The 15,758-nt window shown below is 44.5% G+C and overlaps 1 protein-coding gene and 1 non-coding gene across 2 annotated transcripts in view; both read left to right on the top strand.

The window, feature by feature from the left end:
* The first annotated feature begins 5,570 nt into the window (after window positions 1-5,570).
* ALG8 (ALG8, alpha-1,3-glucosyltransferase) overlaps window positions 5,571-15,758 on the top strand; it is a 38,354-nt gene continuing 28,166 nt past the window's right edge. The window contains exon 1 of the mRNA XM_025357599.1: window positions 5,571-5,737. Within this exon, the coding sequence (XP_025213384.1) occupies window positions 5,643-5,737 (95 nt within the window). The 5' untranslated portion in view covers window positions 5,571-5,642. The remainder of the gene's footprint in view (window positions 5,738-15,758) is intronic.
* On the top strand, window positions 12,244-12,346 carry LOC112607450. Its single transcript, XR_003115796.1, has one exon. It is a non-coding gene; the product is annotated as a U6 spliceosomal RNA (small nuclear RNA).

Below are 15,758 nucleotides of genomic sequence, written 5' to 3'. Positions count from 1 at the left end.
AAGCTGAAAAATCTGAGCAGATTGTTGAAGTGTTTCATAAACCATCTGACCTGGCCTCTTTTATTTGTATGAAATCAGTCCATTCTACTCCAGTTCCTGGCCATTGCTGGTAACTGGAAAGCTTTCCTGATCACAAGTTTCTCTGAAAGGGAGAGTGTCCAGATTTTGATGATCTCACAATCTGCTGCCGCTCTGTGGGTTCTGATTGCCTAGAGATTTGTTTTCATTCTTAATTCTTTTTTTCTTTTTTTTGAGATGGAGTTTTGCTTTCACCCAGGCTGGAGTCCAGTGGCACGATCTTGGCTCACTGCAATCTCTGCCTTCCGGTTTCAAGCAATTCTCCTGTCTCAGCCTCCCAAGTAGCTGGGATTACATGTGCCCGCCACCACGTCTGGCTAATTTTTGTATTTTTAGTAGAAAGGGGATTTTGCCATGTTGGCCAGGCTGGTCTCGAACTCTTGACCTTGTGATCCACCCGCCTCAGCCTCCCAAAGTGCTAGGATTACAGGTGTGAGCTACCGCATGCAGCCAATTCTTTTATTTTTTAAAGCTGAACCAAAGAGGCATGGTGGCACATGACATGCCTGTAGTCCCAGCTACTGGGGATAAGCAGAGATTCAAGTAGGAGAAACTGGGTTGGAATCCTGTTTTAGACATTCATGCCATTCAACAAATATAGAGCATATCTGTTGTGTCAGCTGCTATGTGGGTTGCTGCTACTACAATAATGAATAAAACAGAAAAGGTCCCTGTCCTCATGGAGTGACTAACTAGTGAGATAATTAGATAATCACACACATAGTATAAAATTGCATCCAGCTGACAGGTGCCCAGGGTAGGATAAGGGGAGGTTGGAGAAGGTTGTCTTGGGGAAGCAGTGCTTGCTATAAGAGCTAAAGGATGAAGAGCTAACTAGCCTAAAGGGAGAAGGAAGAACATGACAGAGGGAAGGTCATGTATAAAGGGCAGTGACAGGAGGGAACATGGCATGTACCAAAGGCTGAAAGCAGGTCATTGTGCCTAGAGTGGCAAACGTGGGTGAAGAGGAATGCATGAATGTGAGAGACAACTAGGAGGTTAAATAGACAGGACCTGGCAAGAGCAGTGAGAAATGCTTTTGCTGGAAGAAGAGGCAACCTGACCAACTGTGGCTTAAACACCTAAGGGTGGTGTGGGCATGTGTGAACCTAACCCAATAGTACCTTAGTTTTTTTTTTGGACAAAGATAGAAATTGACCCTTCTGGTCTTAAAGCTGGAAAGTTATATTTATCTGAGTTCCTTCCTCAGGAAATGACCTTCAGGTCTCTCAAAAAAAAAGTATCAAAGAACTGAAACTCACCAGATCACAGCATCCAGACAATGAGATGCCAGGCCCCTCATTCATCATGATTGCTTCCTTATTCCTCCCTAGTTCCTTTTTTTTAAAAATACATTATTACATTTCTTTGCTGCTATATAAACCTAGTTTTAGTCAGTCAGGGACCCAAGTTTGAGATTTATCTCCCATCTGTTTTTCTGCAGCACCTGATTAAAGCCTTATTCCTTGGCAATAATCATCTCAGTGATTGGCTTTCTGTGAAGCAAGCAACAGGAACTAGATCGGAACCCCTGGTGTTTTGGTAACACCTGTGTGTGTGTGTTCTCACATAGTAAGTCTGGAGGTAGAGGGATTTGTTTATTAGCTCAATGATGTCAGGGTCAGCATGAGGCAGTTTTTCCTTACAGCTGAGTCTAGCTTTATGCCTCATGTTCAAGTCTAAAGCAGAAAGAATGAGAAAAGCGGTACAATTCATGACAACTGTCTACCTTTTTTTTTTTTTCTTTTTTTTTTTTTTTTTGAGGCAGAGTCTTCACTCTGTCGCCCAGGCTGGAGTGCAGTGGCACCATCTCGGCTCACTGCAAGCTCCGCCTCCCGGGTTCGCGCCATTCTCCTGCCTCAGCCTCCCGAGTAGCTGGGACTACAGGCGCCCGCCACCGCGCCTGGCTAATTTTTTGTATTTTAGTAGAGACGGGGTTTCACCGTGTTAGCCAGGATGGTCTCGATCTCCTGACCTCGTGATCCGCCCGCCTCGGCCTCCCAAAGTGCAGGGATTACAGGCGTGAGCCACCGTGCCCGGCCCTGTCTACCGTTTTTTGTTAGAACTCAGAAAATTCACTAGAAATGAAGTTAGGGAAAAAAAACCTCAGAAAAATAAGATTCCTGTTTATTGTTGGATAACATTGTTTCACACATATATCAAATAGGTTGAAAAAATAAGATTTGTTGTTTTTGCATTTATTTATTTTTGAGACAGAGTCTTACTCTGTCACCCAGGCTGCAGTGCAATGATCTCTGCTCACTGCAACCTCCGCCTCCTGAGTTCAAGCAATTCTCATGCCTCAGCCTCCCATGTAGCTGGGATTACAGGCACCCGCCACCAGGCCTGGCTAATTTTTGTATTTTCGGTAGAAATGGGTTTTCACCATGTTGGCTAGGCTGGTCTCAAACCCCTGACCTCAGGTGATCCACCTGCCTAGGCCTACCAAAGTGCTGGGATCACAGCATGAGCCACCATGCTTGGCCTGTTTTTGCTTTTTTTGAGACAGTCTCACTCTGTCGCCCAGGCTGGAGTGCAGTGGTGTGATCTCGGCTCACTGCAACCTCTGCCTCCCAGGTTCCAGCAATTCTCCTGCCTCAGCCTCCTGAGTAGCTGGGACTACAGGCACACACCACCAAGCCTGGCTAATTTTTGTATATTTAGTAGAGTAGGGTTTCACCATGTTGGCCAGGCTGGTCTTGAACTCCTGACCTCAGGTGATGCACCCGCCTGAGCCTCTCAAAGTGCTGGGCTTACAGCCATGAACCACCTCACCCGATCTATTTTTGCATTTTTTTATGCGTTTGTTTGTTTTTCTTCCTCCTTTGAGATTCTAATGAACATGATCACACTACAAGTAAGGTCAGAAGTTGGGTGAAGAACACTCTGAAAGCTGTTTTGGTCATCCAAGATTGTTAAAAATGCCTGACCTCTAAAAATATGTACAAAGATATAAAGTAGAAACAAAAAATATAGACCAATTTTTCTTTTAAAAAATGCTTTTGGCTGGGTGTGGTGGCTCACGCTTGTAATCCCAGCACTTTGGGAAGGCCAAGGCAGGTGGATCACGAGGTCAGGAGTTCAAGACCAGCCTGGCCAACATGGTGAAACCCCATCTCTCCTAAAAATACAAAAATTAGCTGAGTGTAGTGGCATGTGCCTGTAACCCCAGCTACTTGGGAGGCTGAGGCAGAGAATTGCTTAAACCCAGGAGGCAGAGGCTGCAGAGAGCCGAGATTGTGCCACTACACTCCAGGCAATAGAGTGAGACTCCATCTCCAAGAAAAAAAAAAAATGCTTTGAAGAAAAAATGCAAGGCCTTGGAAGTTTTGGTTCTTTTTTCCTCTCCTGTTGCAGATTCACATTACAGTTTTGGATGGGTGGTAGAAAGTGCATGTCACCTTCGGTGGCACTGTCTGCAGTGGGTGGGCCTCTCTACTGGTAGGTGACCACCTTTAGATACTGAGACAGCAAGTATCAGTAGCCTTCTTTTACCTTCTTTTAACTTTTCCTTTTTTGCTGTCTGGTCATCCTCATTGGTATTCTGCTTCTCGGTGTCAAGATCATCTTCATCATCATCTTCAGCTGCCCATTTGACCGTAGCTATTACAGGAAAGTAATCGATTGTAAGGATGGAAGGAGGTTGGAGTGATGTGAGGAAGGGGCCAAGGAATACAGGCAACTTCTAAAAGCTGAAAAAGGCAAGAAAAACCATCTCCCTGCAGAGCCTCTGGAAGCAGCCAATCCAAATGACACCTTGACTTTAGCCCAGTGAGACTGATTTTAAATTTCTGGTTTACAGAACTGTAAGAGAATAAATTTGTGTTGTTTTAAGCTACTAAGTTTATGGTAATTTGTTACAGCAGAAATAGAAAATTAATGCAAAGTGCCTTTAAAACATCTAAGTAGCTGGGCATGGTGGCACACAACTGTAATCCCAATACTTTGGGAGGCTAAGGCAGGAATATCACTTGAGCCCAGGAGTTTGAGACCAGCAAGGACAACATAGGGAGATCCCATCTCTACACACACACACACACACACACGTTGCCACATCCCTGTGGTCCCAGTTACTCAAGAGGCTGAGGTGGGGAGGACTGCTTGAGCCTAGGAGGTCAAGGTGGCAGTGATCTGTGTTTGCACTATTGCCCTCCAACCTGGGCCACAGAATGAGATCCTGTCTCTCAAAAACAAAACGAAAACATCTACGTGAGGTCAGGTAGTCAACTGGAGATCAGGGTCTGGAAGTGAGAGGAGTGCTGAGCTATAAATCTGTGCATCATATTCACATGGGTGGCGGTTGAAGCTGTGGGAGGGCATAAACTCCTACTAGGGAGGTGACACTGTCACCGACTTGCTATGCATCTTTCAGTAAGATAATTAACTGATCTGACACATTATTGACCATTTATTCTGTCCTGGAATCCTATCAAGCAATTTATATGCATCCTTATTTAATCCTCACAACCACTTTATGAGGCTGAAACTTTTTTTTGAGACGGAGTTTCGCTCTGGTCTCCCAGGCTGGAGTGCAATGGCGCGATCACAGCTCACTGCAACCTCCGCCTCCCACGTTCAAGCGATTCTCTAGCTTCAGCCTCCCGAGTAAGTGGAATTACAGGCGCCCGCCACCATGCTCGACTAATTTTTTTTTTAATTTTTAATTAAATGTTGGCCAGGCTGATCTCAAACTCCTGAACTCAGGTGATTCGCCCGCCTCGGCCTCCCAGTGTTGGGATTACAGGCGTGAGCACCGCGTCCGGCCAGAAACCATTTTTATCTCCTATTTTCAAAAAAAAATAATAATAAAAGAAAAAAGAAACAGGTTTAGAGAATTTGTGCAAGATCACACAGTAAAATAATAAGACAAGTCTAATTCCATTGCATGTGCCTCAGTCTTTTCGCAATCTGCGACTTTATTGGCCCTACTGAATCAGAATCTGAATTTTAACATGAACCGTAGGTTATCCATTCAGTAAGCGTTAGGACTAGCCTCCACCCTGCTTCCAGAATGGGTTCCGCTCAAGGAGGAGCTGAGCCAAGAGCCTCGCTCAGAGTTCTAAAAACAATGTTTCTCACCTCTGTATCTTTGCACATGCCATTCTCTAGCTGGATTTAATACTCCGATGCAGGCATCCAGGATGGGAGCCCCCGCAGTTCTCTCATGGTACTTTTATCTACTGTAACTCTAGGGCAACAATCCTGACTTCTCCACTAGTGCATGCACGTCTCTAGCGTTGTTTTTTTTTCTCACCTAAGTATCCCCAATACTACAAAGTGATGACTCAGAGCAAACGACCACTCTTTCTATGCAAGTATGAACTAGCCGATAAAACTTAAAAGTGGCTACAAAGGCCAGCGCAGAAGCCCTTCCTGCCCGGGGGGAAACGCGGCTGTAAAGAAAAAGTGGCCGGGAGGTTTAAAGAGCTGACTGCAGTCCTCGGACTGGCTGCGCGGCTCGCCGCATGCGCGCAGCTCGCGGGCTCCGCTTCAGTGGGCCTTCTCCGCATGCGCGGGATCCCGGATGTGGCTCAAGTTGGTAGGAAGCGTGCGGTGCCGCAGCAATGGCGGCGTTCACAATTGCCGCGGGGACTGGCAATTGGTTTTCGGCTTTGGCGCTCGGGGTGACTCTCCTCAAATGCCTTCTCATCCCCACCTAGTAAGGGACTCCCACGGCCAGGGGCTGGGCCAGGGGCTGGGCGGGGAGGCCCCGCGGTCGGTCAGGGCGGGAGAGAGAGGTGTGGATATCCCTAGTTATAAAGAGAAGGAACTTAAGGTCGTGTTTGTCGGTACCCTGCCTTTGCTAAGCTTTCCGTTTCGTCGTTTGTTACTTGACTTTGCCTCAGCTGGCTAGGTTCAGACCTGGCGCTGTCGGATTTGGAACAAGTCACTTTAATGTTTCTGAACCTCAGGATCCTTATCCTTAATATGCATTTAAGAACCTTTCGAACAGCCATTCAGCCAGTATTAACAGGTGCCTGAGGTGCCAGGTACCCTTCTAACTCCCAAGAGGTGCGGTGGTTAGCAAGACATTACTGGTCCTTGCTCTCGAAGTTGGTGGGTGGAACTAGACAAACAGGAACGTTTCAGATTGTGATAAAGGAAATAGAGGGTTACTAAGTGGCTGGGCGCTACTCCTTTAGAAGGTGATGTTTGAGTTGAAATTCAAAAAATGAAAAAAGAATAAGTGATGTGGAAAGCAGTTCAGGCATAGTAAAGAGTAAGTTCAATGGCCCTGTGGCAGGAAAGAAGTCAGAGCATTCTAGGAACACAAAGTGCCTCTTGTGGCTGCAGAGCATTGAAGAAGAGGAGTGGCACAGGATGGGGTGCACAGGGGACAGATAACACAGGGTTTCGAAGACCACAGTTAGACTGCTGTGTAAAAAATGGATGTAGGGCCAAGACTGAAAGCGTGGAAACCAAGAAGCAACCATCAAATGGTGGTGTGTATACAGTAGGTACTCAATATTTATTAATATTAGCTTCCACCCTGCCTCCATCCTTCCTCTTTTTTCTTTTTCTCCCTCATCCCTTTTCTCCTTTCCCTCCCACTTCCTAGTTTAGGGTTTGTTTTATTGGCATCCTTTGATTCAGGCTCTTGGTGATTTCTTGTTGAGTATGGGAGAGTCGTATGTATAGAATGTAAGTCTATACTGATGTGTATATGTAATCATATAAGTGGAATGTGTATGTAGATTCAGTAAAATGATTAACTGTAGGTCTGTGCATTAAGAAGATATTTCTTGCTTTAGTTGCCTCGGGCTAGAATTGTATCCTCAGAGTTGTTTTTTTTTGTTTGTTTCTTTGTTATTATTTTGTTTTTGAGACAGGCTTGCCCCACCTTGTCACCCAGACTGGAGCGCAGTGGTACGATCTCGGCTTACTGCAACCTCTGCCTCCCGGGTTCAAATGATTCTCCTGCCTCAGCCTCCCGAGTACCTGGGATTACAGGCGTGCACCACCGCGCCAGGCTAATTTTTGTATTTTTAGTGGAGACTGGGTTTCACGATGATGGCCGGGAGCTGGTCTCAAACTCCTGACCTCAAGTGGTCCACCTGCCTCGGCCTCCCATAATGTTGGGATTACAGGTGTGAGCCACCATGCCTGGCCAGGGTTGTTATTTTGAATACTGCTCTTGGTCCAGGTTAAGAATGTATATAGCACTCACTTTGGCAGCACATGTACAGGAATACCTCATTTTTTGCACTTTGCTTTATTGCACTTCACAGATAACTGCATTTTCATTTTTTTTTTAACAAATTGAAGGCTGTGGTAACTCTCCATTGAGCAACTCTATCAACGCCATTTTTCTAACATCATGTGCTCATTTTGTGTCTGTGTTACATTTTGGTAAATCTTGAAATATTTCACACTTTTTCATTACTATTATATTTGTTACGATGATCTGTAATCAGTGATCTTTGATATTACTATTCTGATTGCTTTGGGGCAACACTATGGTGAATTTAATAAATGCTGTGTGTTCCGACTGCTCTACCAACCAGCTGTTCCGCCATCTCTCTCCCTGTCCTCAGGCCTCCCTGTTGACTGAGATACAATAATAAAGTTAGGCCAATTAATAGCCCTACAGAGGCCTGTAAGTTTTCAAGTGAGAGGAAGAGTCACATATCTGTGACTTTAAATCAAAAGCTCGAAATGATTGAGCTTGATGAGGAAGGCATCCTGAAAGCCAAGACAGGCTGAAAGGTAGGCCCATTGTGCCAAACAGCCAAGTTGTGGCAGAGGAAAAGTTCTTGAAGGAAACTAAAAGTGCTACTTCGGTGAATACATAAGTGATAAGAAAGTGAAACAACCTTGATGATACGGAGAACATTTTAGTGGTCTGGATAGATCAAACCAGCCATAACATTCCCTTAACCAAAACCTTATCCACATCAAGGCCCTAACGCTTCAATTCTTTGAAGCCTAAGAGAAGTGAGGAAGTTGCAGAAGAAAATTTGGAAGCTAGCAGAGGTGGGTTCATGAGGTTTAAGAAAAGAAGCCATCAGCCGGGCACGGTGGCTCGTGCCTGTAATCCTAGCACTTTGGGAGGCCAAGATGGGTGGATCACCAGAGGACCAACATGGAGAAACCCCGTCTCTACTAAAAATACAAAATTAGCCGGGCATGGTGGAGCATGCCTGTAATCCCAGCTACTTGGGAGGCTGAGGCAGGAGAATCACTTGAAACCGGAGGTTGCAGTGAGCTGAGATCGTGCTATTGCACTCCAGCCTGGACAACAAGAGCGAAACTCCATCTCAAAAAAAAAAAAAAAAAGAAAAAAGAAAAAGAAAGAAAGAAAGAAAAGAAGCCATCTCCATAATGAAGTACAAGGTGAAGCAGCAAGTGTTGATGTAGAAGCTGCAGTAAGTTTTCTAGATCTAGCTAAGATCACTGATCAAGGTGGCTACACTAAACAATAGATTTTCAAGGTAGAAGAAACAGACTTACATTGGAAGATGCCATCTAGGACATCTAGTTGAAACCAGTTCTCATTTACTGTTCTGAAAATCCGATGGCCCTTAAGACTTATGCTAAATCTACTCTGCCTATGCTCTATAAATGGAACAACAAAGCCCTGGATGGCAGCACATCTATTTACAGCATGATTTACTGAATAAGCCCACTGTTGAGACCTACTGCTCAGAAACCAATTTTTTTTTTTTTTCCTAGAGACAAGGTCTTGCTCTTATCTCCCAGGGTGAAGTACAGTGGCACCATCATGGCTCACTGCAGCCTTAATCTCCTGCGCTTGAGCAATCTTCCTCCCTCAGCCTCCCGAAGAGCTGGGACGAAGACAGATGCCACCATGCCCAGCTAATTTTTTTTCTCTCTCTATTATCTGTCTGTCATCTATCTATCTATGTGTATGTGTTTTGGTTTGGTTTGTTTGTTGTTGTTGTTTTTCTTTTTGGTAGAGACAAGGTGTCACTGTGTTGCCGGGCTGATCTCGAATTCCTGGGCTCAAGTGAGCCCTTCCAAAGTGCTGGGATTACAGACCTGAGCCACCTCATTGGTCAATATTTTTCCTTTTTCTTTTCTTTTTTGAGGCAGGATTTCACTTTGTCAGGCTGGAGTGCACTGGTGTGATCTCAGCTCACTGCTGCCTCTACCTCCTGGGCTCAAACAATCCTCCCATCTCAGCTTCCCAAGTAATTTGAACTACACATGCACACCACTATGCCCAGCTAACTTTTTGTATTTTTTGCAGAGATGGGGCTTCACCAGGTTGCCCAGGCTGGTCTCAAATTCCTGACTTCAAGTGATCCACCTGTCTTGGCCTCCCAAAGTGCTAGGATTACAGACATGAGCCACCATACCCAGCCATTATTTTTCTTTCTTTTTTTTTTCTTATTTATTTATTTTTGAGGTAGAGTTTCGCTCTGTCTCCCACACTGGAGTGTAGTGGCACAATCTCAGCTCACTGCAACCTCAGCTTCCCGGGTTCAAGCAATTCTCCTGCCTCAGCCACCCAAGTAGCTGGGGTTACAGGTGCACACCATCATGCCCTGCTAATTTTTATATTTTTAGTAGAGATGGGGTTTTGCCATGTTGGCCAGGCTGGTCTTGAACTCCTGGCCTCACGTGATCTGCTCTCTTTGACCTCCCAGAGTGCTGGGATTACAGGCATGAGCACCATGCCCGGCCTTTTTTTTTAAATTTATTTTTGGAGAGATGGGGTCACTGCGTTGCCCAGGCCAGCCTGGAATTCCTAGGCTTAAGCAATCCTCCTACCTTTGCTTCCCAAAGTTCTGGGATTACAGACATGAACCACTGTGCCCAGCCTTAATGTTGTTTTCATGCCTGCTGATGTAATATCTATTCTGCAGCCAGTTGACTAGTTGCTTTTTTTTTTTTTTTTTTTTTTTTTTTTTGAAACAGGGTCTCACTCTGCCACTCAGGCTGGAGTGCAGTGGCATGATCTCAGCTTACTGCAACCTCCACCTTTCGGGCTCAAGCAATCATCCTACCTCAACCTACCAAGTAACTGGGACTTAAGGTGTGTGCTACCATACCCTGCTAATTTTTGTATTTTTAGTAGAGATGGGTTTTCACAATGTTGCCCAGGCTGTTCTTGAACTCCTGTGCTCAAGCGATCTGCCTGCCATGGCCTCCTAAAGTACTGGAATTATAGACATGAGCCACCATGCCCAATCAGTGTTGACTTTTAAGTCTTGTTATTTAAGAAATACATTTCATGGCCGGGTGTGGTGGCTCAAGCCTGTAATCCCAGCACTTTGGGAGGCCGAGGCAGGCGGATCACGAGGTCAGGAGATCGAGACCATCCTGGCTAACATGGTGAACCCCCGTCTCTACTAAAAATACAAAAAACTAGCCGGGCGTGGTGGCGGGCGCCTGTAGTCCCAGCTACTCGGAGGCTGAGGCAGGAGAATGGCCTGAACCTGGGAGGCGGAGCTTGCAGTGAGCCGAGATCGCGCCACTGCACTCCAGCCTGGGTGACACAGCGCGAGACTCCGTCTCAAAAAAAAAAAAAAAAAAGAACATTCATGATTCATGGGAGCAGGTCAAGATATCAGCATTAACAAGAGTTTGGAAGAATTAGATTCCAACTCCAGTGGATGACTTTGAGGGGTTCACGACTTCAGTGGAAGCAGTAACTGCAAATGCCATGGAAATAGCAAGAGAACTAGAAGTGGAGCCTGAGCATGTGATTGAATGGCTGCATGATATCTCATGATAAAACTTGAGTGGATGAGGAGTTGCTTCTCATGAATGAGCAGAGAAAGTGGTTTCTTTTGAGATGCACTGTGCTAATGAAGATGCTGTGAATATTGTTGAAATGACAACAAAGGATTTAGAATATTATATAAACTTAATAATCAGTGGCAGGGTTTGAGAAGAAGGATTGACTCCAATTTTGAAAGTTTTACTGTGGGTTAAATGCTATCAAACAGCATTGCATACTAGAGGAATCTTTTGTGAAAGGAAGAGCCCATCAATGTGGCAAGCTTCACTGTTGTTTTAAGAAATTGCCACAGTCTTGCCAGGCTCATGCCTGTAATCCCAGCATTTGGGGAGACTGAGGCGGGCAGGTCACCTGAGGTCAGGAGTTCAAGACCAGCCTGGCCAACATGGTGAAATCCCATCTCTACTAAATATACAAAAATTAGCCAGGTGTGGTGGTAGGCACCTGTAATCCCAGCCACTCAGGAGACTGAGGCAGGAGAATCACTTGAACCCAGGAGGCAGAGGTTACAGTGAGCCGAGATCATGCCATTGCACTCCAGCCTGGGTGACAAGAGTGAGACTCCATCTCAAAAAAAAAAAAAAAAAACTGTTTGCCACAGTCACCCCAGTCTTTAGCACCCATAACCCTGATCAATCAACAGCCATCAACATTGAGGCAAAACTCTCCACCAGCAAAAAGATTAGGACTTGCCGAAGGTGCAGATGATCATTAGCTTTGTTTTAGCAATAAGTATAGTGTAAACATAACCTTTTTTTTTTTTTTTTTTTTTTTTTTTTTTGAGACGGAGTCTCGCTCTGTGGCCCAGGCTGGAGTGCAGTGGCCGGATCTCAGCTCACTGCAAGCTCCGCCTCCTGGGTTTACGCCATTCTCCTGCCTCAGCCTCCCGAGTAGCTGGGACTACAGGTGCCCGCCACCTCGCCCGGCTAGTTTTTTGTATTTTTTTCAGTAGAGACGGGGTTTCACCGTGTTAGCCAGGATGGTCTCGATCTCCTGACCTCGTGATCCGCCCGTCTCGGCCTCCCAAAGTGCTGGGATTACAGGCTTGAGCCACCGCGCCCGGCTTTTTTTTTTTTTTTTGAGACGGAGTCTTGCTCTCGCCCAGGCTGGAGTGCAGTGGCATGATCTCAGCTCACTGCAAGCTCCGCCTCCCGGGTTCATGCCATTCTCCTGCCTCAGCCTCTCGAGTAGCTGGGACTACAGGCGCCCGCCACCACACCCGGCTAATTTTTTTTGTATTTTTAGTAGAGATGGGGTTTCACTGTGTTAGCCAGGATGGTCTCGGTCTCCTGACCTCATGATCCGCCTGCCTTGGCCTCCCAAAGTGCTGGGATTACAGGCATGAGCCACCGTGCTGACCAGTGTAAACATAACTTTCACATGCTGTGGGAAATCAAAAAATTCATGTGACTCACTTTATTGCAATATTCACTTCATTATGGTGATCTAAACTCACAACATCTCTAAGGTATGCCTGCACTAAAATTGAATGATACGGGAAGCTTAGCATGGTCCACGTACAAGGATAGCATGCAAATTTATGAAACACTTAATATATTTAAAAAAGAATGTTTTTAATTGTAGTTAATGCTCTGCTTCTCAAATCGGAAACTGCTGGGATGTGAGAGGGAAGCTATAGGGTAAATGCAGATACGTTCAACAAAACATTTGCTAACTGCTTTATTATGTACCAGGTATTGTTGCTAGGCTAGAAGGGAGGACAAAATAGATATGATCCCTGGCCCTGTGAAGTGTGTAGTTTAGTAAGTATAACAGAACCAGAAACAAATCAATGCAAATATATAGTTACATAACCACAATTTGGATTAAGTATTAGGAAGAAGAGGCTGGGCATGGTGACTCATGCCTGTAATCCCAGCACTTTGGGAGGCCGAGGCGGGCGGATCATGAGGTCAGGAGATCGAGACCATCCTGGCTAACACGGTGAAACCCCATCTCTACTAAAAATACAAAAAATTAGCCAGGTGTGGTGGTGGACGTGTGTAGTCCCAGCTACTCGGGAGGCTGAGACAGGAGACTGGTGTGAACCTGGGAGGTGGAGCTTGCAGTGAGCCAAGATCGTGCCACTACACTCCATCCAGCCTGGGTGACAGCGCAAGACTCTGTCAAAAAAAAAAAAAAAAAAAAAAAGAAGGACAACAGGATCCTATTGGGACCAAGAAGGAAGATATACTTTTGATTAGGTGTCAGAGAATGTCTCTGAGGAACTGACTTAATTGGAGGCCTAAAGTATGAATGAGAGGGCCATCCATGCAGAGTATGTGGTGTGTGCACATGTGTAGAACTTACCTGAAAGAGCACACTGTATAAATATAGGCCCTGTGGTGTGAAAGTATTGGCCTATTTGGGCAACTGTGATAAGGCCAGTGTAGTTGGCATGGAATAAGCAACAGAGACAGAAACATGCACAGTGAAATTGGAAAGATAGGCACCAAATCATGCCGGATCTTATAAAGCCAGGTTGAAAAATTTAGATTTTGATTGTATAAACTCAGTGGAAATGATTTGCATTTATAAAATATTTTTTGGCTGCCATATAAATGATTGGAGGAGGCAGGAGAGTCACGAAGGCTAGGTACCCTTTGAGAAAGTCTACATGAGAGAAGATGCTGACTTGAATTGGAGTGGTGGCATTAGAGATAGAAATGAACAAATTAAAGATTTATTTTGCCTTGAGGTTAGGAAGGATTTGCAGAGAAAACAACAACTAACTTTGGAAGTATTTGGTGGTTTAAGAGCCATAGCTAGGGAGTCAGACTGCCCTGGTTAGAATCTGGCTCTGCTACATACTGGCTACATGACAGGGCAAGCTGCTTCTCTAAGCCACTGGTGAAATGGTAAGAGTTAAAGAACCTACCTCAAATGGAGTGTTGCAGGCAGAGGGAAAAGGTGAATGTAGAGTAAGACAAAAACAAGTGAGAGGATAGTGAGAAATGGGCTGAAAAGGTGAATAAGCGAGATCCAAAAAGATCTTTTAGGCTATGTTAAGTACTTTAGATTTTATCCGGAGGGCAGAGGTCAATTAAAAGGGAAATATGACATTCGTGATTTAGAAATACTATTTTGACTGCAGTGTGAAAGCTAGATTAATGAAGGGCCTGAGTGAAGATGGGGAGTTCAATTTAAGAAGCTATCATAGGACAAGTAAGAGATGGTAGGTTTTTGTTTGTTTTAATTTTTAGAGACAGGGCTGGGTGCAGTGGCTCACACCTGTAATCCCAGCACTTTGGAAGGCCAAGGCAGGCAGATTGCTTGAGCTCAGGAGTTTGAGACCAGCGTGGGCAACATAGTGAAACCCCGTGTCTACAAAAAAAATACAAAGAATTAGCTGGAGATGGTGGTCAAAAATTTTAGAGACAGGGTCTAACTCTGTTGCTCAGGCTAGAGTATAGTGGCACGATCATAGCTCACTGCAGCCTCAAATTCCTGGACTCAAGCCATCCTCTGGCTTCAGCCTCCTGAGTAGCAGGGACTACAGGTGCACACCACCATACCAGCTAATCATTAAGTTTTTTGTAGAGATGGGGATCTCATTATGTTGCCCAGGCTGGTCTTGAACTTCCAACCTCAAGCTATCCTCCCACCATGGCCTCCCAAAATACTGGGATTATAGGCATGAACCACTGTGCTCAGCTGATGGTAGATTTTTTTAATGCAATTAAAAAAATAGTTGTTTGCTTTTTATCATTATGTCTCTAGTCTTAGTTTTGCTTTTTTTTTTTCAAGTGTCATTTCAGCAATTAAGATTACTTTTACAGATGAATGCAGTCACTCACACCTGTAATCCCAGCACTCCAACAAAAGTGAAGCTCTAACAGTTTTGAATAGGAAACAACAAAATAACTAAAGTAACCAAAAAAGAGACTGAAAAAAATCTATATAGTACAACTATATAGGAAAAGAAAGTGTTCCCAAACCTACTCAAATTTTGTAAGTGCTACTCCAAAGAGAGTAAAAACGACATATCTATAAAACAAGAACAGATGCTATGAAACAGGAATTATCAGAGAAACTGTAGTTAATAGAAAATGTTATTGCCAAAATTAAGGACAAATTGAGTAAATCTTTCAAAAATATGAGAGAAAAGATAAAAATTATAAGTTCAATCTAGGGTGTCTAGCATCCGTTTAAAGTTTCAGAAAAAAAACACAGGAGAGGAGATGAGCAAATAATAAATTTCCCAGAGCTAAAGGCACTACATACTCAGCATAATTAATGAAAAAAGACCCTCACGAAGACATTAATCACTAGACATTTCATACTGCTATGGATGAAAAGGAGAAACAGGAAACTTCCAGAGATGAAGGGAAAACCATAAAGGAAAGAGACTTAACCAACATCAGCATTTTATACTAAAAACCAATGGAATAAGCTTCCAAAGATCAGTGGAAGCAAATTTCAACCTAGAATTCCATACAAAATCCAGTATAAAATATCAGAAGTGCAAATCATAAATGTACCACTCACTGAATTTTTGCAAAGTGAATACATCTGCAAATAGCATACAGATCAATAAGCAGAATATTATCCCTCGTGTGTCTTTCTAGCCACTCCCTGCAACCCCACCCCGCCAAGGGTATTGATATTCTCACCTTTTTTTCTTTTTGAGACCGGGCCTTGCTCTGTCTCCCATGGCTCCAAACTTGGCTCACTGTAGCCTCAGCCTCTTGGGCTCGAGCAGTCCTCCCACCTCAGCCTCTTGAGTAGCTGGGACTACAGGGGTGTGCTGCCTTGCCTAGCTAATTTTTAAATTTTTTGTAGATATGGGGTCTCACCATGTTACCAGGCTGGTCTCGAACTCCTGAGCTCAAGTGATCCACCCGCCTTGGCCTCCCAAAGTATTCGGATTACAGGCGTGAGCCATCATGCCTGGCCTCTGATGTTGACTTTTAACTGCATAGGTTAAATTTTGCCTGTTTTTTTTTTTTTTTTTTTTTTTTTTTTTTTTTTT

The sequence above is a fragment of the Theropithecus gelada genome, chromosome 14 (assembly GCF_003255815.1).
Source record: "Theropithecus gelada isolate Dixy chromosome 14, Tgel_1.0, whole genome shotgun sequence".
NCBI lineage: Eukaryota > Metazoa > Chordata > Mammalia > Primates > Cercopithecidae > Theropithecus > Theropithecus gelada.
This window is presented reverse-complemented; position numbering and strand designations above follow the sequence as displayed.